Below are 24401 nucleotides of genomic sequence, written 5' to 3'. Positions count from 1 at the left end.
AGGTAACTCTGGGTCTTCCTTTCCTGTGGCGGTCCTCATGAGAGCCAGTTTCATCATAGCGCTTGATTGTTTTTGCGACTGCACTTGAAGAAACTTTCAAAGTTCTTGGAATGTTCCGTATTGACTGACCTTCATGTCTTAAAGTAATGATGGACTGTCGTTTCTCTTTGCTTATTTGAACTGTTCTTGCCATAATATGAACTTGGTCTTTTTCCAAATAGGGCTATCTTCTGTATACCACCCCCACCTTGTCACAACACAACTGATTGGCTCAAACGCATTAAGAAGGAAAGAAATTCCACAAATTAACTTTTAACAAGGCACACCTGTTAACTGAAATGCATTCCAGGTGACTACCTCATAGTTTAAACAGACAGCTTGGTACATTCAGGTTGTCAACACTTCTTACAAAAACAAGTAGTGGTGAAGTCAATCTCTCTTCCACTTTGAGCCATGAGAGATTTTATTTTATTTCACCTTTATTTAACCAGGTAAGCCAGTTGAGAACAAGTTCTCATTTACAACTGCGACCTGGCCAAGATAAAGCAAAGCAGTGCGATAAAAACAACAACACAGAGTTACATATGGGGTAAAACATAACATAAAGTCAAAAATACCACAGAAAATATATATTCAGTGTGTGCAAATGTAGCAAGTTATGGAGGTAAGGCAATAAATAGGCCATAGTGCAAAATAATTACAATTAGTATTAACACTGGAATGATAGATGTGCAAGAGATGATGTGCAAATAGAGATACTGGGGTGCAAATGAGCAAAATAAATAACAATATGGGGATTTGGTAGTTGAGTGGGCTAATTTCAGAAGGGCTGTGTACAGGTGCAGTGATCGGTAAGGTGCTCTGACAACTGATGCTTAAAGTTAGTGAGGGAGATAAGAGTCTCCAGCTTCAGAGATTTTTGCAGTTCGTTCCAGTCATTGGCAGCAGAGAACTGGAAGGAATGGCGGCCAAAGGAGGTGTTGGCTTTGGGGATGACCAGTGAGATATACCTGCTGGAGAGCATACTACGGGTGGGTGTTGCTATGGTGACCAATGAGCTAAGATAAGGCGGAGATTTGCCTAGCAGTGATTTATAGATGGCCTGGAGCCAGTGGGTTTGGCGACAAATATGTAGTGAGGACCAGCCAACAAGAGTGTACAGGTCACAGTGGTGGGTAGTATATGGGGCTTTGGTGACAAAACGGATTGCACTGTGATAGACTACATCCAATTTGCTGAGTAGAGTGTTGGAGGCTATTTTGTAAATGACATCGCCGAAGTCAAGGATCAGTAGGATAGTCAGTTTCACGAGGGCATGTTTGGCAGCATGAGTGAATGAGGCTTTGTTGCGAAATAGGAAGCCGATTCTAGATTTAACTTTGGATTGGAGATGCTTAATGTGAGTCTGGAAGGAGAGTTTACAGTCTAACCAGACACTTAGGTATTTAATTGTCCACATACTCTAGGTCAGACCCGTCGAGAGTAGTGATTCTAGTCGGGTGGGCAGGTGCCAGCAGCGTTCGATTGAAGAGCATGCATTTAGTTTTACTAGTGTTTAAGAGCAGTTGGAGGCTACTGAAGGAGTTTTGTATGGCATTGAAGCTCGTTTGGAGGCTTGTTAAAACAGTGTCCAATGAAGGGCCAGATGTATACAAAATGGTGTCGTCTGCGTGGATCTGAGAGTCACCAACAGCAAGAGCGACATCATTGATGTCCACAGAGAAAAGAGTCGGCCCATGATTTGAACCCTGTGGCACCCCCATAGAGATTGACATGCATATCATTAATGTTCGCTCCCCGTGTACTTTTAAGGGCCAGCCGTGCTGCCCTGTTCTGAGCCAATTGTAATTTTCCCTCTCTGTGGCACCTGATCTCACTACTGAACAGTAGTCCAGGTGCAACAAAACTAGGGCCTGTAGGACCTGCCTTGATGATAGTGCTGTTAAGGCAGAGCAGCGCTTTATTATGGACAGACTTCTCCCCATCTTAGCTATTGTTGTATCAATATGTTATAACCATGACAGTTTACAGTCCAGGGTTACTCCAAGCAGCTTAGTCACCTCAATTTGCTCAATTTCCACATTATTCATTTCATGATTTAGTTGAGGTTAAGGGTTTAGTGAATGGTTTGTCCCAAATACAATGCTTTTAGTTTTGAAAATATTTAGGACTAACTTATTCCTTGCCACCCATTCTGAAACTAACTGCAGCTCGTTGTTAAGTGTTGCAGTCATTTCAGTTGCTGTAGTAGCTGACGTGTATAGTGTTGAGCCATCCGCAAACATAGACACACTGGCTTTACCCAAAGCCAGTGGCATGTCGTTAGTAAAGATTGAAATAAGTAAGTGGCATAAACAGCTGCCCTGGGGAATTCCTAATTCTACCTGGATTATGTTGGAGAGGCTTCCATTAAAGAATACCCTCTATATTCTGTTAGACAGGTAACTCTTTATCCACAATATAGCAGGGGGTGTAAAGCCATAACACATACATTTTTCCAGCAGCAGACTATGATCAATAATGTCAAAAGCCACACTGAAGTCTAAAAAAACAGCCCCAACAATCTTTTTATCATACATTTCTCTCAGCCAATCGCCAGTCATTTATGTAAGTGCTGTGCTTTTTGAATGTCCTTCCCTATAAGCGTGGTGAAAGTATGTTGTCAATTTGTTTACTGTAAAATAGCCTTGAATCTGGTCAAACACCATTTTTTCCAAAAGTTTACTAAGGCTGATTGGTCGGCTATTTGAGCCAGTAAAGGGGGCTTTACTATTCTTGGGTAGCGTAATGACTTTAGCTTCCCTCCAGGCCTGAGGGCACACACTTTCTAGTAGGCTTAAATTTAAGATATGGCAAATAGGAGTGGCAATATCTGCTATTATCCTCAGTAATTTTCCATCCAGGTTGTCAGACCCTGGTGGATTGTCATTGCTGATAGACAACAATCATTTTTTCACCTCTTCCACACTCACATTACAGAATTCAAAAGTACAATGCTTGTCTTTCATAATTTGGTCAGATATACTTGGATGTGTGGTGTCAGCGTTTGTTGTTGGCATGTCATGCCTAAGTTTGCTCATCTTGCCAATGAAAAAAACATTAAAGTAGTTAGCAATATCAGTGGGTTTTGTGATGAATGAGCCATCTGATTCAATAAATGATGGAGCCGAGTTTGCCCAAAATTTCATTTAATGTTCTCCAAAGCTTTTTTTTAATCATTCTTAATATAATTTTTTGTTTTGTTTCATAGTATAGTTTATTTTAATTTTTATTTGGTTTAGTCACATGATTTCTACATTTTCAGTGCGTTTGCCAATCGGTTGTGCTGCCAGATTTATTTGCCATACCTTTTGCCTCATCCCTCTCAACCATAACATTTTTCAATTCCTCGTCAATCCAAGGGGATTTAACCGTTTTTACAGTCATTTTTGTAATGGGTGCTTGCTTATTAGTAACTGGAATAAGTGCAGTGTCTGGTTGCTCCTCAGTACACACCACAGACCAGAAAATATCAAACATAAACATAAGAATAACTACAAAACTTATTGTATGACCTCTTACACACTATATTAGGCCCAGCATTTGGAACTTTGGTTTTCCTAGATATGGCTAATATATTGTGATCACTACATCCTATGCATTTGGATACTGCTTTAAACAAATTTCTGCAGCATTAGTAAGGATGTGATCAATACATGGTGATGATTTAATTCCTTGTAACTACCCTGGTAGGTTGACTGATAACCTGAACCAGGTTGCAGGCATTGGTTACAGTTTCAAGTTTTTTCTTGAGTGGACAGCTTGATGAAAGCCAGTCAATATTTAAATCACCCTTAAAATATACCTCTCTTTTGATATCACATACATTATCAAGCATTTCACACATATTATCCAGATACTGACTGATAGCACTTAGTGGTCTATAGCAGCTTCCCACAAGAATGGCTTTAGGTGAGGCAGATGAACCTGTAGCCATTTTACTTCAATAGTATTTAACATGAGATCCTCTCAAAGCTTTACAGGAATGTGTTTCTGAATATAGACCGCAACACCTCCCCCATTGGCATTTCGGTCTTTTCGGTAGATGTTATAACCATGTATTGCTACCACTGTATCATCAAAGGTATTATATAAGTGAGTTTCAGAGATAGTCAGAATATGAATGTCATCTGTTACAAGCAAGTTATTGACTTCATGAACCTTGTTTCTTAGGCTACATATGTTAATATGGGCTATTTTTAGCACTTTTCTGGGTTGCTTGATTGTTTTTAATGCTTTACTGGGAGGGAAGCTTATCAGAAGTAGACTTGCTCATGTATTTATATTGAAGCTGATAGTGCACGGTGAGCTGCACACAGTGGAATTCCTACTAGGGCCTCAGTGCTAACAGTGTAAATCTGGTTCATAGGCACATGATTACTGCATACAATAGATGTAGGATCAACAGAGGTATTCAGAGCGGTGAGGGGGACATAAATTAATTTACTTACATTGTCTGCCAATGCCCCTGGGATAATGTACATTTGATGCAGAATTATGACAACTCAGCATCACAATGGTAGGGATTAACTGAGCTGGTCTTTGGTCATTGATAAGTCATTATCCCAACACAGCCTTGAAATGCGAGGACAGAGTCCAGGAGCCAAGACGATTTGGATGGACTCCATCATTCCTGTAAAGTATCTTCTGTTTCCAGAAGTTGTTAAAGTTATCTATAAAAGTGATTCCAACAGAGCTACAGTAGTCTTTTAGCCAGGTGTGTAATGCCAATAACCTGCAGAATCTTTCACACCTGCAGCCCAGCGATGGTACCGGACCTGAAATGATTGGTGCTTTTAGTGCTAGAATCAGATCTTGAAAATCAATTTTCAGAGGTTCCGAGCTAGCCCTCCTGATGTCGTTTGACCCTACATGGACTATGACAGCGTCAGCTCCAGGCATCTGTCGTAGAATGGTCGGAAACAGCCTTGTAACATCCTGTACTCATGCTCCTGGCTAGCACAGGGTTTTTGCCCCGGGAGCCAAGATTCTTCTTCCAATAGAGCTGCCGATGACGACAGCTGGTGCAATTGCCGAGGAGGTCCGGCTGTTCTTTCACCTCGAGTGGTTTCGCAAACCCCCTCGAGGACCGAAGGGCGGTGGGCCCGATGGACCCAAGCCGGCTGTAGTATCCATCATGGCTGATGAATGGGCCGGTCTTTCAGGCACCCTCACGGTCTGATGAGGGTGGGAGCTCTGAGGATCTGAACCCGACGTAGAAGCCATGGGAGAGGGAGACAGAACAGAGGACGAAGGCGCAGGTACCTCCGGATCCGATCTCGAATCGGAAGCCCCTAGGGAATAATGCGCTGGAACCTTTGGATCCAGGGTGGCAAAGCCGTTTTTGGTCTGTGTCTGGTCCAGGCTTAACATCTCCCCATTGCCAGAGGACACTTTCTTGACTTCCACGGCTAGTGACATATCTCTATGGCTGGTTGGTTGGGTTGAGAACAGGAACATCCCCCAAGTCATCCAGGATCATCCTACTAGCTCAGTTCTCCAGGGAAGGGGGAGACCCGTTCGGGGAGGGATCCCTGCAGAGTACCGGCCAGTCGGCTGTGGAGAGCCGACATGGCAGCAGACACTTCCATCAGACCAGAGCGGCGTCCGGCTACTGGGGTAGAAGAAAAAGAAAAGGTAGGCGGGCGTGGATTCCCCAGTAGCTTGTGTAGGTTCAATACTTGTTTGCTAAGAGTAGCCACTTCGCCCCTGTAGTCCTCTGCAAGCAAACAGTTGCTACATTGAAAATCTGGGTGGTCCACATCCCGGAATAGAGCAAAATAAACACAGCTCCTGAAGCATTGAAAACGTTCAATCGCGACCTCCATTTGAGACTGCTGAGCCAGCTGGGTTCTGTGTCTCTCTCTTTACATGGAATCTGTCAGGATCCCGGGACAGATAGTAGAGTTCACAGCAACTGAGCCCAGCTGAGTCGCGGGATCCAAAATCAAAAAGTATATCAAATCAAACTTTACAAGGAAACACTGTCACAACTTTAGAAAAACAATAAACTGTGGTCTCTCATTTAGCGTTCAGCATTCAACATACATTGCGCTCTGATGAATCAGGAGGGAAAGGGATTTAGCAGAAGGGAGAGATGACACAATAGAGGAGAGAGTAGTGGGAGAGAGAGAGTGAAGATTGCGACGGCGCATGGCCATCTGGTAGGTGTTGAGTGGGTAGGGTTGGAGGAGCAGGAGAAAGAAAAGGAAATAAAGTATTGATCAGAGACCTGAAGGGGGGTTGCAGTGAGATTAGTAGTTGAACACACTCTAGCAAAGATGAGGTCAAGCATATTGCCTGCCTTGTGAGGGGGAGGGGACTGGGAGAGGGTGAGGTCAAAAGAGGCAAGGAGGGGAAAGAAAGAGGTGGAAAGATATGAACTGAAGGCAGATGTCGGGAGGTTGAAGTCACCCAGTGCGATGAGCGGTGAGCCATCATTAGGATATGAGCTTATCAAGGTGTCAAGCTCATTGAGAAACTCTCTAAGGGCGCCTGGTGGGCGATGGATGACAAAAATGTTAAGCTTGAGTGGACAAGTGACATTGACAGCATGGAATTCAAATGAGGAGATGGACAAGTGAGTGAGAAAGAAAAGAGAAGATCTCCACTTAGGAGCAATGAGTAGCCCTGTGCCACCACATGCTCTCGGACTCCGCCAGGGCCAAAAAGTCTAGGGACTAAAGGGCAGCACAGGCTGAGATGAACTCGGCAGTTTCAAACGCTGATGGACATCAAGAATTCCACATGGGTTGTGCGACACAGGGTATACTACACTGAATAAAAATATAAACGCAACATGATCGTTTGAGACCAGCCATCCGGACAGCTGATGAAACTGTGGATTTGCACAACCAAAGAATTTCTGCCCAAACTGTCAGAAACTCTGCCCAAACTGTCTCAGGTAAGGTCATCTGCGTGCTCATCGTCCTCACCAAGGTCTTGACCTGACTGCAGTTCGGCATCATAACAGACTTCAGTGGACATTTTTGCTGAGGAGATCTTAGTTGCGCAATTTTACATCTATATTGAACAAAAACATAAACGACACATGTAAAGTGTTGGTCAAATGTTTCATGAACTGAAATAAAAAATCCCAGAAATGTTCCATATGCACACAAAGCTTATTTCGTTCAAATGTTGTGCACAAATTTGTTTACATCCCTGTTAGTTAGCATTTCTCCTTTGTCAAGATAATCCATCCACCTGACAGGTGTGGCATATCAAGAAGCTGATTAAAAAGCATGATCATTACACAGGTGCACCTTGTGCTGGGGACAATAAAAGACCACTCTAAAATATGCAGTTTTGTCACACAACACAATGCCACAATTTTTGAGGGAGCATGCAATTGTCATGCTGACTGCAGAAATGTCCACCAGAGCTGTTGCCAGAGAATTGAATGTTAATTTCTCTATCATAAGCTGCCTCCAACGTTGTTTTAGAGAATTTGGCAGTATGTCCAACTGGCCTCACAACCGCAGACCACATATAACCACGCCAGCCGAGGACCTCCACATCTGGCATCTTCACCTGTGGGATGGTCTGGGACCAGCCACCCGGACAGCTGATGAAACCTTGGGTTTGCACAATGAAAGAATCTCTGCACAAACTGTCAGAAACCATCTCAGGGAAGCTCATCTGCATGTTCGTCGTCCACACCAGGGTCTTGACATGACTGCAGTTCGGCATCATGAAAGACTTCAGTGGGAAAATGCTCACCTTCGATGGCCACTAGCACACTGGAGAAGGGTGCTCTTCATGGATGAATCCCAGTTTCAACTGTACCGGGCAGATGGCAGACAGCGTGTATGGCATCGTGTGGGCAGGCAGTTTGCTGATGTCAACGTTGTGAACAGAGTGCCCCATGGTGGCGGTGGGTTTATGGTATGGGCAGGCATAGGCTACGGACAACAAACACAATTGTGTTTTATCGATGGCAATTTGAATGCACAGAGATACCATGATGAGATCCTGAGGCCCATTGTCGTGCCATTCATCTGCCGCCATCACCTCATGTTTCAGCATGATAATGCACGGCCCCATGTTGCAAGGATCTGTACACAAGTCCTGGAAGCTGAAAATGTCCCAGTTCTTCAATGGCCTGCATAATCACCCATTGAGCATGTTTGGGATGCTCTGGATTGACGTGTATGACAGCACATTCTAGTTCCCGCCAATATCCAGCAACTTCGCACAGCCATTGAAGAGAAGTGGGACAACATTCCACAGGCCACAATCAACAGCCTGATCAACTCTATGCGAAGGAGATATGTCGTGCTGCATGAGACAAAGGGTGGTCAGACCAGATACTGACTGGTTTTCTGAACCACGTCCCTACTTTTTTTTTTTAAGGTATCTGTGACCAACAGATTAATATCTGTGTTCCCAGTCATGTGTAATCCATAGATTAGGGCCTAATGAATTTATTAAAAATTGACTGATTTCCTTATATGAACTGTAACTCAGTAAAATCTTTGAAATTGTTGCATGTTGCATTTTTGTTCAGTCTAACTAAGATGTTTAGTGCAGTATTTCTCAATGAAGAAATGTACATGAAAACGAGTCATCTCTTGTTGAATGACAACAGAGATGTTATTGAAGAATCCCTACTGCTGACCAATCACTGACGAAGGGGCGTAGACTTTGGCGACTGACTTCGGCAAGCCTTGAGAAAATTTTTTGTGTGCCTGAAAAGCCTAAAAAACCCTTACCATAGTCCAAAACGAACAAGAATGACACAACATGTTGTCATACTATATGCACCAAATCTTCCGAACTGTTTCGGCTGGGAAGCATGCAGACGCCTTTACAGACCACCATAGAGCTCTCGAAAATCCATGGGGTCATACCCAGTATTGTCAGAAGGCTAAAGGACTACCAATGCATGCCAAAGCCAAAGTAATGTTCCGTGAACGCAGAGCTATGATAGTCAAAATGCATTGTTTTACACTGTTTTTTCCAGTATGATAGCTAATGTAGCTACCAAGTTAGCTAGCTTGGATAGCTATCTGATATTTTACCAGGCAGAGACCAAAATCTCTTTATCTGTGCAACTGTATTAGTATAAAATATTCCGTATTTTTTGCTCATCTTTATCAAGGGTGTCAATAATTATGGACCTGACTGTATATACAGTACCAGTCGAAAGTTTGGACACACCTACTCATTCAAGTGTTATTCTTTATTTTTACTATTTTCTACATTGTAGAATAATAGTGAAGACATCACAAATATGAAATAACACATATGGAATCATGTAGTAACCAAAAAAGTGTTTAACAAATCAAAATATATTTTATATTTGAGATTCTTCAGTGTCGCCAGCAAAGCACCCCCACACCATAACACCTCCACCTACATGCTTTACGGTGGAAAATACACATGCGGAGATCATACGTTCACCCACACTGCATCTCACAAAACCACAGCGGTTGGAACCAAAAATCTCCAATTTGGACTCCAGACCAAAGGACAGATTTCCACCGGTCTAATGTCCATTGCTCATGTTTCTTGGCCCAAGCAAGTCTCTTCTTATTATTGGTGTCCTTTAGTAGTGGTTTCTTTGCAGCAATTTGATCATGAAGGCCTGATTCACACAGTCTCCTCTGAACTGTTGATGTTTAGATGTGTCTGTTACTTAAACTCTGTGAAGCTTTATTTGGGCTGCGATTTCTGAGGCTGGTAACTCTAATGAACTTATCCTCTCCAGCAGAGGTAACTCTGGGTCTTTCATTCCTGTGGCGGTCCTCATGAGAGCCAGTTTCATCATAGCGCTTGATGGTTATTGCGACTGCACTTGAAGAAACGTTCAAAGTTCTTAATGTTCCATATTGACTGACCTTCATGTCTTAAAATAATGATGGACTGTTGTTTTTCTTTGCTTATTTGAGCCGTTCTTGCCATAATATGGACTTGGTCTTTTACCAAATAGGGCTATCTTCTGTATACCCCCCCTACCTTGTCACAACACAACTGATTGGAAAGAAATTCCACAAATTCAACAAACTTTTAAGAAGGTATACCTGTTAATTGAAATGCATTCCAGGTGACTACCTCATGAATCTGGTTGTAAGAATGCCAAGAGTGTGCAAACTGTCATCAAGGCAAGGGGTGGCTATTTGAAGAATCTCAAATTTGTTTCACTTTTTTGGTTACTACTTGTGTTATTTCATAGTGTTGATGTCTTCACTATTATTCTACAATGTAAAAAATTGTAAAAATAAATTAAGACCCTTGAATTAGTAGGTGTGTCCAGACTTTTGACTGGTGGTGTACATTATCAATATAAATGATCAATTGTCACCTGTCTCCACCTCACACCTGTCCAACATGATTTCACAAACTCAAATAGATTTTTGATGTCAAGTCGATTCTAGACGTTTGTCCAACTGCCACTAACACCTGCCTCTCACTTGTCTCCTAACTCCTCCCCTCACCTGTATCCTAACTCCACTTCACACCTGTCTCCTAACCCCTCCCCTCACCTGTCTCCTAACCCCTCCCCTCACCTGTCTTCTAACTCCTCCCCTCACCCATATTCTCACTCATCCCCTCACCTGTCTCCCCCTCCCCCGTCTCCTAACTCACCTGTACTCAGGTACCCTAACCTCCAGCGGAACCCTGGACCCATGGCGGATCGCCTGTCAGTTTACGGTCACGCCCATCTAGTTCTCCCAGCCTTCTCCTTTGGCTATGGGACCACCTCCTGCTTCAATGTGAGCTGCTACCATTACATTTTAGTCATTTAGCAGACACTCTTATCCAGAGCGACTTACAGTTAGTGAATACATATTTTTTTATACTGGCCCCCCGTGGGAAACAAACCCACAATCCTGGCGTTGCAAACGCCATGCTCTATCAACTGAGCTACATCCCCTCCCCTACCCTGGGCCAATTGTGCGCCGCCCATGAGTCTCCCGGTCGGCTGCGACAGAGCCTGGATTCGAACCAGGATCTCTAGTGGCACAGTTAGCACTGCGATGCAGTGCCTTAGACCACTGCGCCACTCAGGAGTACAACCATGAGATGAGACTAGATAGAAGCCTGTGACCCGGCACGGGCCCAACACGACACGATGCTATGTACATGTCAATTTTTTCATCAATAACTAGGGCAAGGGCCGAGCTTGGGTATAATTTTTAAGAATTACAAAATGGATAACTAACATTTTGATCCTGGGGGGGAGGAAGGCTGGGGTAGGAGAGTATATAGTAATGATGTCATTAATCAGTCTTTGTTCTGTCCCAGGTGTACCATGCCCTCCGTAAGGCCCGCCCCCAACAGGAAGTGGTGTTCTTCCACCCAGACTACCTGTTTGAGCTGGGCAGGTTCTGGCGTCGTCACAGGCAACGAGCCCCACGGATCTCTACTGGTCTGATGCTGGCCAGCACCGCTCTGGAGATCTGTGAACAGGTGTGTGTGTGTGTGTCTGTATGTGTGTGTGTTGCCTCAGAAGAGGTTCCCGTCCAATCTGAAGTCTAGGGTCACCCCACTCTCCATTATCCATGTCCTTGTGCAGTAAGGTTGGGACACAAAGGCGGAAGACATAGGACTGGCTCAAGCAGACACCACTTGCCTCACACCAGTGCCTACTCCAAGGGGTTCAGACTCCTGACCGCCAACTGTTACCCTGACCATCACCCCCTTATTCAACTGACACAGGATGTTGACAAATTTCACAGGGCAGCCATACTGCAGGAGGATCTTCCAAAGGAGTTCAAGGTTTAGTTTGTCGAAGGCTTTGGCGTTGCCAGAAATTCGTTTGTGGGTGGGCCTGAATACATTTTTAATGAGGAGTATTTTTGTAATAGTAATATATTATTTTGGGGTTTTTGCTCAATTTGATTGGGATGGGCCTGCAGGGCCTGCCTCCCCAGTGGGTGGGCCTGTGTCCACAGTGAACCCACAAGCAGTAGAGGTAATCATTGGATGCAATCTGCTACCTTAAGAGATTAAGTGTCTGTGTGTTTGTTTCTAAGTCTCTATCTCTGTCTTTCAGGTTCATCTGTACGGCTTCTGGCCCTTCCCTCTGGATCTATCCCAAAATACTTTGCCCCATCATTACTATGACAACGTTGGTCCGAGTCGCAGCATGCACGCCATGCCTGAAGAGTTCCTGCTGTTACTACAACTCCACAGCCAGGGGGCGCTACAGCTACATGTTGGACCCTGTACACCCTAACAAGCGGATGGTCGGGGGGGCAGGAACATAATTATAATAATTTGTACAGTGCAAATTGAACACAACTAAACCCAAGAGGTTGTATTTGAAAATAACAGTAATTTCATACTTTGATTACATTGAGACATGACCACATCTCTTTTATTCATGGGAATACTTCAGAACAGATTTTCTAAATTAAACATTTTTTTTTTGCTTAATTCCAGGTGATTGTAGTCTTTTTTGACCAAACATTAAATATACAGTACCAGTGAAACGTTTGGACACACCTACTCATTCAAGTTTTTATTTTTATTTTTTACTATTTTCTACATTGTAGAATAATAGTGAAGACATCAAAACTATGAAATAACACATATGGAATCATGTAGTAACCAAAAAAGTGTTAAACAAATCAACATATATTTTATATTTGAGATTCTTCAAAGTAGCCACCCTTTGCCTTGATGACAGCTTTGCACACTCTTGGCATTCTCTCAACCAGCTTCACCTGGAATGCTTCCCCAACAGTCTTGAAGGATTTCCCTCATATGCTGAGCACTTGTTGGCTGCTTTTCCTTCACTCTGCGGTCCAACTCATCCCAAACCATCTCAATTGGGTTGAGGTCAGGTGATTGTGGAGGCCAGGTCATCTGATGCAGCACTCCATCACTCTCCTTCTTGGTCAAATAGCCCTTACACAGCCTGGAGGTGTGTTTGGTCATTGTCCTGTGGCGGTCCTCATGAGAGCCAGTTTCATCATAGCACTCTGCTCCATCTATGGCTCTGCTTACCATAGTGCTATATCTACCCCCCTACATCTCCCCTCAACCAATGCTTTAACCATTGAGACCCATGTCATGTTCCTCTACATTTGACCACATTCATACCTGTCATGAATGAAAACAGGAAACGTACATCATTCCATAAATAAATTAACTATTTCATTTAAAAAATGTGTGTAATTACTAAATGTGGCTATTTTATGGGTATTGTTATTTCTATTATTGTTGTAATTGTATTATTTTTTTTTTGTAAAAAGAAGTGCTGCTCTTGTAATGCTTACTATATACCAAAGTGAAATAGAAATACAGCATTGTCATTTTAATACAAACTTTGTTTTGTCGTGTTTTGACACTGTTTGAACAACTTTTCATGTTAATTTAGTTACAGTATTTAAGCCCTTCAAGTCCTGAGGGTACAAATGCTGCAATTTAATCTACAATGGGAAACATTTGACAGAGGAAACACTGCTTTGAGGCAAGGTGAACGTTTATGATAGAAGGAACACTGCCCCAAGGCAAAGTGAAAGTTTCTGCTAATGTTGCACTGTATGTATGCATGTAAGGCTTCTACAAGACATTTGAAGTATGAAGTGCCTTCATACGACAGTCATAACAGTGTCTGTCATATGATATTCATACCCTTATAATAGCTGTTTAAGATTGTGAATTAAGATTTGTGTTATTCCACAGTTAAGTGTAAGAGTGTTAACAATGTAACTTCATTGTTAAATTGGCTTTGCAGCCACTTTGCAGAATTTCTCTTATCTCACAGAGCCAGACCAGTGTGTCTGAATTTAGCATAAAAGTCCTGTAAAGTCTGACATGTGAGATTAGAGTTTCCCAAACAAATGGAATTAGTAGTCTCTTCTCACAGATGCTGTATCTCCGTCACACAGCATCTTTGGGGGGAGACTATTGTTCTGAAGGCCATAGGTGTGCTACTGCTCAGGTTGAACACTGGAGGGCATTCTCTCTCTATCCAGCATAAGTCAGCCATACCCTTTTAGTAATAGCAGGAACTGTTGACAGACTGGGAAAAACACACCATATGTTGCATAATCTTTCAGTTTCTTAAGCTATCCATCATTAACTGTGCTTATGCATTGGGAATAGATTGTACATCCTATTGACTTTTCTTGACCCAGCATGGGTCACGGGTTCACCCACACTGACATCACAGGAAGTACTTCCTCTTCGTTTCCTGTGAGATCAGAAGAACCAGCCCTATCTCGGTGGTGGGACAGGTGTGAATAGTATGGTGCTAGCTGGTCAGATTCTTCCATGGTTACAACCTGTCAGAATTCAAACTAAAAACGTTTATGTTCCCTCAACTTCACATAACTCAACGGCAGCCATGTTAGTGCCAAGTTATGGCCCAATAAAAATCAGCAGAATGTTACGTGGCTCTAAACTCTACTCCAGAGACTTAGGGAGGCCAGTGGAGGACTCAGTGCAGTCCTCTGTCCTAGGCTCTCTTTTGCTCGACACTTATCAGCTATCTGATACAACCCTAACATCTGATTGGACAAACAGAACTGGGCCTCCCAACGCAGGCATCTGATTGATTGAAATAGATATCTGATAAATGTCACTATTAAATCCACTTGATAAAGATAATTTGACATGACAGGAAACATTCAGAGTAATCAATTAAATATAATAATTTACAATCAATATCACCAATATTAAATTAATATAAAACACAATAACATCAGCAACATCACGAGCTCAAAAGGAAGTGAAGTCGTATTATTATCTGCACAAAGGCCTCCAAACTACTCAAATGAGAATACAGTATATACACTAACTTTCCTCTAAAATTGATAGAATGATGGAATCAATAAGGGGATAATCAATCAACTAGTGTAGATTATCAATCAGATTGATCAGATATTCAAATCGATTAGCAGCAGCCATGAAACACTGTTGCAGTGAATCATAAAAACATGCACTTGCAAATGAGTACAAGGAATTTCATAGAATTCAATATAAGTTGACCATCATCACTGAAGTACCAAAGCACACCAAACTTCAACCTAATAACAACAACATGATACAATAAGTGTTGAGACTTCTAGCTCACTCACTCAGAAAAAATAATTATATATATATATATATATATATATATATATATATATATAGATAAAAGAGAAGCAAATGGGTCAGATGTGTTCAATTAAATGGGGAACGAGTGATTTCTTTAAGTTTCTTAGATGCTCGGATATGTTACGTAAATTGAAGAAAAGGCGTGAAAAACCGTGGGATGAGTGGGCATGGAAAGGCGGTTCTCAATCCGACGACGAAGAGAAACTGGGAAGAGTGAAAATTGTGGAGCAGGAGGAGCCAGTTGGGGCTTACAACTACAGGCCCCAGATCAGCCTAGAACGTGCACGCTTGCCAAAGTTTGCTGGTAATATGAGGGATTACTACCGCTGGAAAGCTGAATGGGAGGACTTGCAACGTCTGGGAAACCCTCATAGATTGGAAAATGTGAGGAAATTCCATCTCTTGGGAAGCCTAGATGAAAAAGTCAAGAGAGACCTCGTATTGTCCAGCTGTGGATCCGCCAACGACGTGTTCAGGCTCCTGGACAACAAGTACGGAAATAAGCCGAAAATAGTGCTGCTGATTGCACAAGAAGTGCAAGGACTTTTCCCCATCAAAGGAAACCATCCGAGGAAGACAATCGAACTGATTCAAGCCATGGAGAGAGCTCTTCGTGACCTACAAGTCTTAGGGGAGGAAGATGCTGTAAAGAACCGAGTGGTTGTGCAGTTGATTGAAAGTAAGCTTCCTGACTCCCTGAAAGAAAAGTGGTTAACACACAAAAATGACCCTGGAAGCGGGTTTTCACCACGCAACCACTTCGACTGTCTACTGCAATACTTGAAAGAGCAGGAGGACATTCTCGAGGAGCTAGACCAGCTACAGCTTAGCCCGGCAGACAATACTGAGAGGTCAAGCGAAAAGAAAAAAGAAAGGAGGGCATTCACAAGAGCCACATCAGGAAACACCCTAAACGGCTCTCAACCAAGCTCATGCATCACATGTGGAGACAACGAGCACGGAGGTAGGCTGTTCACCTGCAAGGTCTTCAAGAAGCTCAATCTGACAGGCAAGAAGGCTCAGTTTAGGAGAGCAGGAGCATGCTTTAAGTGCTTGCGCCTTCATGGTGACGATGGCGGCTGCACACAAAAGTATCTGTACTCAAAGGATGACTGTCAGAAAGAGGGCTCTTCAGACCAGAATTACTTGCTCTGTCCAAAGCCACAGATCAAGAAGAAAGAGGAAAAGAGCGGAGAGCAGAGCGAGGCAAAATTGGGGAAAAGGGGGCTTGGACTAACCAACAAACAGGAGGAGCTCCTTGCCAAACTTTCTCCAGAGCTGTGAGCAGAGTTCAAAGAAGCCTTTTCAAATAAGATCACGACAAAAGTGTGTGCTAGCACTGGTTGTGAGCCAAAAGAGTGCCCTGTCATAAAGATGCTGTTGGATGTGACGACAAACTCTGGCCAGCTAGTCGGTACGTTGATTGATCTTGCTTCAGATACTAATTATATCTCTAATAAAGCAGCAGAGTGTCTCAAGCTAAATGGTGAGAACATTAAGTTGATTGTCCAAGGTGTTGGAGGGATGGAGAAAACCATTACTACCAAGAAGTATACCCTGAGGCTGAGAGTAAAAACTCCCAAAGGTACAATAGGAGAGCACAAACTCCTTTGTTACGGCTTGGAAGATGTTGCGATGGTGAACCAGGCTGTCATGCCACAGCAACTGCAGAAGTTCTTTCCAAATGTTCCACTCAAGGACTTGGTCCGGCCTGAAAAGATCGACCTGTTGATTAGCCACAGGGAGGGTCGCCTGGTCCCACAGCCAGTCAGAGTAGTTGGAGACCTCGTCCTCTGGGATGGCCCCCTTGGGAAGACTGTTGGTGGAACGCATCCTGACCTCTTTGAAGTGATAGACCTAGCAGTGCACAGGTCTGATACACATTTCGCTAAGTCAATGAGAACAGCTTCAAGGGTGTACAAAGAGATTCTCGTGAAGACGGAAGGACCCAGTGGAGTTTCGGTGGAAGAAGAAGACGCAATCCTCCGAAAACACTGCAACTACCAACAAATACATTTTTGAATGGTTCAAGTGGGACAGTATTGGCGCCACCTGTGGGCCTCAGTGCGGTGGCTGCAGATGCGGTAGGTGCCCCCCTGGAGGCAAGGAAATGACCCTAGGAGAGGAAAGAGACTTGGAGAAAATAAAGGAATGTCTCACCTACGTGCAAGCTGACAAGCACAGCGAATCCCCTCACTGGGACGCAGCTTACCCGTGGAAAGGAGACCCCGCAACGCTGCCTGACAATCGACGTGCAGTGGAAGCGACCTTTTTAAACACTGAGAAACGACTGGAGAGGGAGCCGGAATGGAAGGCTGCGTACAGAGAGCAAATCCACGATATGGTCTCAAGAGGGGCTGCCGTTAAAGTCACCCAAGAGGAAATGGAGAGCTGGAAGGGACCTAAGTGGTATATCAGTCATTTAGTTGCTCCCAATCCTCACTCAACCACTACCCCTGTCAGAATTGTCTGGAACAGTAGCCAAGAATTCATGGGAATAAGTTTAAATGACCTACTGTACAAGGGTCCTGACGTCCTAAATCAAATAAGGGGCGTGCTTCTGAGATTCAGGACTGGGTTGTACGCCGAACTGGGAGATGTGAAAAAAATGTACAACTCTGTCTGGCTAGAAGACAAAGAAGTACACCTCCATCGGTTCCTCTAGAGAGACAATCCTGAGGAGGTGATCGAAGTCTTTGCTGTCGTCAGGGTCAACATTGGCGATAAACCTGCTGGTTGTGTTGCCCAGGTGGCAATGAGAGAAACAGCCAACCTGCCCCAGTTGGCAGCCATGGTTGAGGAGCGCAGAGTTGTGGTAGAAGATAGTTATGTGGATGACATCTTGACGTCCCACAATGACTTGCGGATACTGGAGAAAATCACCAAAGGAGTGGAAAATATCTTAAAGGCTGGAGGCTTCTCCCTTAAGCCATGGGTCTTATCAGGCCAAAGTGGGAGGTCCGCAACCACAACTGATGCCAGTATCAGTAAGACAACTGTGAGTGTGCCCAAAACGCTGCTGTTACCCAACCAGATGCGGGACGAAGAAAGCAAAGCACTTGAAGTCGGCTATGAACCAGAGACTGACAAACTTCGTGTGATGACCTCCGTAAATTTCTCAAAGAAGAGAGGAAAGATGAGGACAGGAGTCGATTTGCGCGAAGAGGAAGTCAGAGGTAAAACTCCAAACCCATTGACCCGTCGGATGCTGCTAAGCCAGATCGCTGGATTCTATGACCCCATTGGTCTTGCCACACCCGCAAAGCAGAAAGGGGTGATGCTTGTGAGAGAAGCTTACCAAGAAGCGAGTATAAGCAGTCCAGTTAAGGACACTTGGGATGACCCACTCTCACCAAAACTACGGGAGGCTTCCATAAGACTCCTCGAAGAATATGTGAGACTTGCCCAGATCAGGTTCGAAAGAAGCCTCACACCAACCGGAACCATAGGCCATCCAATGGGAGTCACATTTTCAGATGGGAGTGAGGCTTCCTACGGCGTGGTGCTCTATCTCCGTTGGGAGACGCAGAATGGGGTCGTAGTGAGGCTGGTTGAGTCAAAAGCAAAGCTTACCCCTCTCAACCAGAAAGGAGACGTGATTAAAGCAGAGGTATGTGGTGCTGTCTTTTCGATCCGCCTGGGAAAATACCTTGTAAAGCACTGCCGCATCAAGGTCGCACGCTGGGTCCACTTCGTGGATAGCCAAACAATCCTGGGAGCAATTCACAAGGATAGCTATGGCTACCAAACTTTCTTCGCTAACCGCATCGGAGAAATCCAGAAGGCTGGACCAGTGGAAGACTGGAGGTGGATTGAGGGCAACCTGAACATAGCAGACATCATCACAAGGGGAGCAACTCCTGAGGAACTCGATGAAGGGTTAGAGTGGCAACAAGGCCCAGAATTCCTGAGTTGGCCTGAGGCTGAGTGGCCTGTGAAAACGGCCAGTGAGATAGTGACCAGCGTGGCTGATGACGTTAAAAGGTTGCAGAGAAGAGCCTTCTCAGCTGTAGTCACCAGGTCTCAGGCAGAGAAATTCTCAGGCCCCAGCAATACTGATGTTGGGGAAAACTTGCAAGACTCCGCACCGCAACCGCAGATGAAAGACCAAGGTCCAACTCCAGCAGTAGAGAGGCCAAAGAGGAAGCCCTGGGGTGTAGCTCTAGTGCGCCTTGTTGGGCCCGAACGATTCAGTAGCTTGTCTAAATTGTGTGAAACAATCGCCTGGGTTCGAAGAGCTGCAGAATCCTGGCTGAGGACAAGCTACCAAGCCTCAAGCTCAGCAAAGTGGGAGGTGAGGGGCCCCAGGCTGTCTGTGGGAGAGAGAACGGCGGCTTTCCAAGACCTAGCCCTTGCGGCCCAAGACGGCGTGAACTTTCAGGATACGACCTTAAACCGCCTTGTTGTGATTAAAGATGACAACAATGGACTCTTACTTTGTGGTGGTAGAGTCCAGTCTTGGAATGAAGACGGAACCGCTGTACCTTTAATCCTGTTCCGGTCGTGGCTGGGGGCCTTGCTTGCGAGGGAAGCTCACGAAGCGAATCATGAAGGGGTGGCTGCCACACTGCTGCACACTAAAAGAAAGGCCTGGGTTGTGCAAGGTCGGAGGACAGTGAAGGTGGTCAACAGGTGCATCACTTGCAAGAAGCAAAGAGCCCGGCTGTGCAAGCAAGTGATGAGCGCTCTTCCTCGGGAACGTACCAGTAGAGCAAACCCATTCGAGTATACTACACAGACCTCTTTGGACCCTTTGAAGTGAGGGACGCTGTTAAGAAAATGACCAAGAAAAAGGTCTGGGGAGTCGTGTATTGCTGCATGACTTCCAGAGCCGTCCATGCTGATCTCGTCGACGACCAGTCTTCTGAGAGCTTTCTTCAGGCCTACTCCCGGTTCACTGCTCTGAGGGGGCATCCCAAAAAGCTATGGTCAGACAGAGGCACAAACTTCTTGGGCGCCAGGCCTGCTCTGAGAGAGCTACACAAGCACCTGGCCTGTTTGCAGAAGGCATCCGTTGAAGACGAGGCTGCCAGAAATAGCACAGAGTGGCAATGGGACTTTCATCCTGCAGACTCGCCACACAGGAATGGAGCAGCAGAGGCAGCTGTCAAGCTCCTTAAAAGAGCTCTTAACAGTCTTGGCGGAACAACTGGCTGCTACACCTGGGGGGAGTTCCAGACCCTTCTCTACTCTGCAGCCAACTTGACTAATGAGCGACCCATCGACGCCAGGGCACAGGAACAAGAGGACTCAGTGGAGTACTTGACCCCTAACTCACTTATCCTGGGGCGCACCGGACAGGGAGGAGACATACACGGAATCGACATGGAAACCCGCTCTTGGCGCAGACTGAGGGCTGTCCAGGCTGGAGTCGACAGGTTCTGGCAGGACCAAACTTGTTCATACGACACAAGTGGCACCGAGCAGAGAGAAGTATCAAGGTTGGAGACGTAGTCTGGATTGCGGACCAGAACGCTCTAAGGGGGCAGTTCCGGCTCGGCCGGGTTGCTACAACATATCCAGACGAGAAGGGGGTTGTCCGGGATGCGGACATAACAACCTGCATGGGTCTTCCTGCTCACAAGGTTCCCAGGGCCCGGAGAAAGGACTCTACCATGCACATGACAATCGTCATTCGCAGGGATGTGCGGAGGTTGGTGATCTTGATTCCTGCTGAAGACCAAGAGGAGGTAAGATGAGTCCTCGCCATGGGTACCCAAAGACTGTGACTCTTTGTTCTTTGCTTAGCTAGCGGGTAACCCTGAGAGGCAACTGAGTGCTTCAAGGGCAAACCTACACTCAGTAGGAATGGTGGAAAGGAGGAAAAGTGGTGGAGCCTACCTCCTTAGTTAATACATATTTGTTTGTAAATGCCTACAAAGACTGGACTTTAGTTTGAAATTCTCACTGAGAGACTCAAGAGACTGTGCCCTCCTTGGATCTTCGATCAGTCGGCCAAATGGGAGGTGTTGAGACTTCTAGCTCACTCAGGAAAAGAAAAAAAAAGAAGAAAAAATATATATAAATATACAAAAGAGAAGCGTCTGATGTGTTCAATTAAATGGAGAACGAGTGATTTCTTTAAGTTTCTTAGATGCTCGGATATGTTACGTAATGTGCGCATGCGCAGCTTCACTAGAGACTTAAATTATGGCACCTGGTAATCATTTCACGACAGACAATCATCAGGAGCACACAGCCCGTTGGTATGTAACTGCGAACTACTCACAGTCTAGCATTAATTTTTAAGTCACTTATATGTTTGAGCACTGAACGTTTACCTCACTGTGTCGGTGTTAGTTGGCCGGGAGTAACTTGTAGCTCGCTGGGTGCGGTAGCTCAGCGACCCAGATGCTGTATAGCATTAGGCTATCATTATCAGCCATTTGCGTTGTGCTGATTGTTCAGAGCACTCTGCTGGTTTCTGGTGGCGGTGGTGATAGCGGTGGTTTGGTTCGGTGATCCATGGTGGAGCGCCGCGTTGTGTTGCGTTTGTGCGTGTGTGGGTCCTTTGGACGAGGCATGTGGTGGCATGGGTTCTGTGTCCTGTGGCAGCATCCGTGGCAACGGCGGAGTCGCTGTGCGCATGCTCCTCTGGTGCTAGGCATTCTGGGTGATGTAGTCAATGCTGTTTTAAGCCAGATTAGCCACATTTTTGATGGTGTTGTCGGCTTATTTGATTTTCATTATTTTCATTATTATTATTATATTATTTGAATAATATTTACATTATATATTTGAATAATATATTGTCATTATTTGTTTGTTGTAATTCAGGTTTATGACCTGTGGTCATATGATTTAAAATAAAATTAAGGACAAAACACGAGTCATGACATTGTGTGCTTCCTGGTGAGCCTTTTCGGAGGGCTAAATAATGGAAAATCCGAACAATAAGTTATAGCAACATGATACACTTTATGATGTTTAAAGGGATACTTCGGGATTTTTGCAATGAGGCCCTTTATCTACTTCCCCAGAGTCAGATGAAATTGTGGATACCTTTTTTATGTCTCTGTGTGCCTTTTGAAGGAATTTGCAAACTAGCAAAAGCGCAATTGCTAACTAGCATTAGTGCAATGACTGGAAGTCTATGGTATTCATTACGCTAACGCTAGTTAGCATTGGCTCGCAAAACTACCTGTAACTTCCTTCATATTGGACGCAGAGACATAAAAATGGTATCCACGAGTTCATCGGACTCATTGCCCAAATCCCGAAGTATCCCTTTAATATTTATTTAGTAGCTCCTCTACTCACCTAGTGTTAGGTAATCCATTGCACCTAGTTACCCTGTTACACACAAACCAACCAGGGCGCTCGTTCATAGTCATGGAAACCCGTCAGCTCAGACTCCCCACACCACACATACACTCGGGACACACAAATCCCGCCAAAATCCTGGTGGTGACCACATCTCTCAAGCCATGCATGTTTGGATCCCGGCTCATCATGCAATCTCCACACATGGAAGACTGGGAAACAGGCACAACCTGGCGCATGCAAATTCTGCACAGGGTAGACCAACAGGCGCAACCAACGGATCAGGTGGGGGGTGGCGAACATGACGACTTCACGACGACTTGCGGGCAGTGGGTTCCAAACAGCAATGACAAAACATTTAGACAAAAAAAACTAAATACAAATAATATACAGTATACCACCCAAAAGGGCACTTTGGAGACTGGATGGGCAAAGGGGCATGTGCTCTGCACAGGTAAAGCCCTATCTGTGCACATGCCTGGGTGGGTTGTAGGTTGATTCTGGTCAGAGATAGTGTGCTCAAAACCCAAAACTCATGTAAATTGTGACGACCTCAGTTACACAAATCTCACAAAACGCTGTTTTGGAATATACTGACTTTATGACCAAAATTATCCTACTTACACTTTTAGTCCATGTTGGCTCTGGAATTAATGATTGATTAATATCAATGACATTTATTTTTTTGCGTTCAGTTGCCCTTTAAAATCAGCACTACAGGTGTACTCTCGCTCTGAGGCAGGCAGTGGAATCTACAGTCTAAGGGTGTGTTCGTAAATTCACTCTGGAGTGCCAGAGTGGCTAAGAGTGCACCCTGGGCGTTCGTAAATTCAGAGCATTGTCAGATTGTCCGTTTGTAAATTCAGAGCGTTTAGCTCTCGGAGCAATCAGAGCGCACACTGGACGCTCTGGCTGAGAGTTGATCCAAGCGTTCTGACCTCACAACAGTAGTCAAACACCCAAGCTAACTGGCTAAAGTTGGCTAACTATCTAGCTACTCCCAGACACAAATGAGAGAACAACTCACTGACCATCTGGCTGTTTTCATGTTATCCAGAGCATTGGTGACTGTACCTGTGCTGCTGGTAACAATTTAATAGCGGGTTCATATTCAAAGGGTGTTGCGCGTTCGTAAATTAAATCAGTAATTCTGCGCTCTGGCACACTCAGACAAGAGTGCTCTGAAATCGGAGTAGTAAGCCAGGGTGAATTTACGAATGCACCCCAAGACTGCGTCCCAAATGGCACCCTTTTGATATAGTGCACTGTGTAGGGAATAGGGTGCCATTTTGGACGCTGAAGAAAAAACACCTAGTCACTCTCTCGCTCTCACACACATTGATAATATTGTATTCATCTCTTTATTCCGACATTCTTCTGGTAACACAATAAAACAAACCACTGGTAAAGGAACAACATGAATTCACCAGTCATGATTTAGGTCATGTTCCAAACAGTTCAGTTTGTTAGGTTCCAAACTATTTAGTATTTTTGGTTCTGAACAGTTAAGTCAGCATTTCCCAAACTCTGTCTTGGGTACCCCAAGAGGTGCACAGCTGATTAAAATAATCAAAGCTTGATGATTAGTTCATTATTTTAAAATCAGGGCAAAAACCAAAATGTGCACCCCTTGAGGTCCCCAGGGTCAAGTTTGGGAAATGCTGAATTAAGTCATGTTCTAAACTGTTAGCTCTGTTAAGTTGTGGTCCAAATTAAATCTCAAGTCGTGTTCACAGTATTGTCTCACCACAAAGACTGAGGGATCAGGGTGTGAATATAAGTTAGTGTGGTGGCCTCCTGTTGCCTATCCCTGCACTAGGGGCTATCGACAGGGATCAACATGTAGCTGTAGTGCCCCCTGACTGTGGAGTTGTAGTAACAAGGTTGTGGGGGTTATGGTGTAGGGGTTAGAGTGTACAGGGTCCAACATGTAGCTGTAGCGCCCCCTGACTGTGGAGTTGTAGTAACAAGGTTGTGGGGGTTATGGTGTAGGGGTTAGAGTGTACAGGGTCCAACATGTAGCTGTAGCGCCCCCTGACTGTGGA

At 44.6% G+C, this 24401-nt stretch overlaps 1 protein-coding gene across 1 annotated transcript in view; it reads left to right on the top strand.

Annotated features, from left to right (window-relative positions):
- Nucleotides 1-12223, top strand: part of LOC311126290 (alpha-2,8-sialyltransferase 8E-like) — a gene marked incomplete at both ends in the record, with an annotated part of 41460 nt that extends 29237 nt beyond the window's left edge. The window contains 3 exons of the mRNA XM_084158502.1: nt 10640-10757; nt 11290-11454; nt 12041-12223. Of these exons, the coding sequence (XP_084014628.1) occupies nt 10640-10757; nt 11290-11454; nt 12041-12223 (466 nt within the window). The remainder of the gene's footprint in view (nt 1-10639; nt 10758-11289; nt 11455-12040) is intronic.
- Nucleotides 12224-24401: the final 12178 nt, after the last annotated feature.

The sequence above is a fragment of the Coregonus lavaretus genome (assembly GCF_964263955.1).
Source record: "Coregonus lavaretus genome assembly, chromosome: 3".
Taxonomy (NCBI): domain Eukaryota; kingdom Metazoa; phylum Chordata; class Actinopteri; order Salmoniformes; family Salmonidae; genus Coregonus; species Coregonus lavaretus.
Note: the sequence above shows the minus strand (reverse complement) of the source record. Positions and strands in the feature narration are given on the sequence as shown.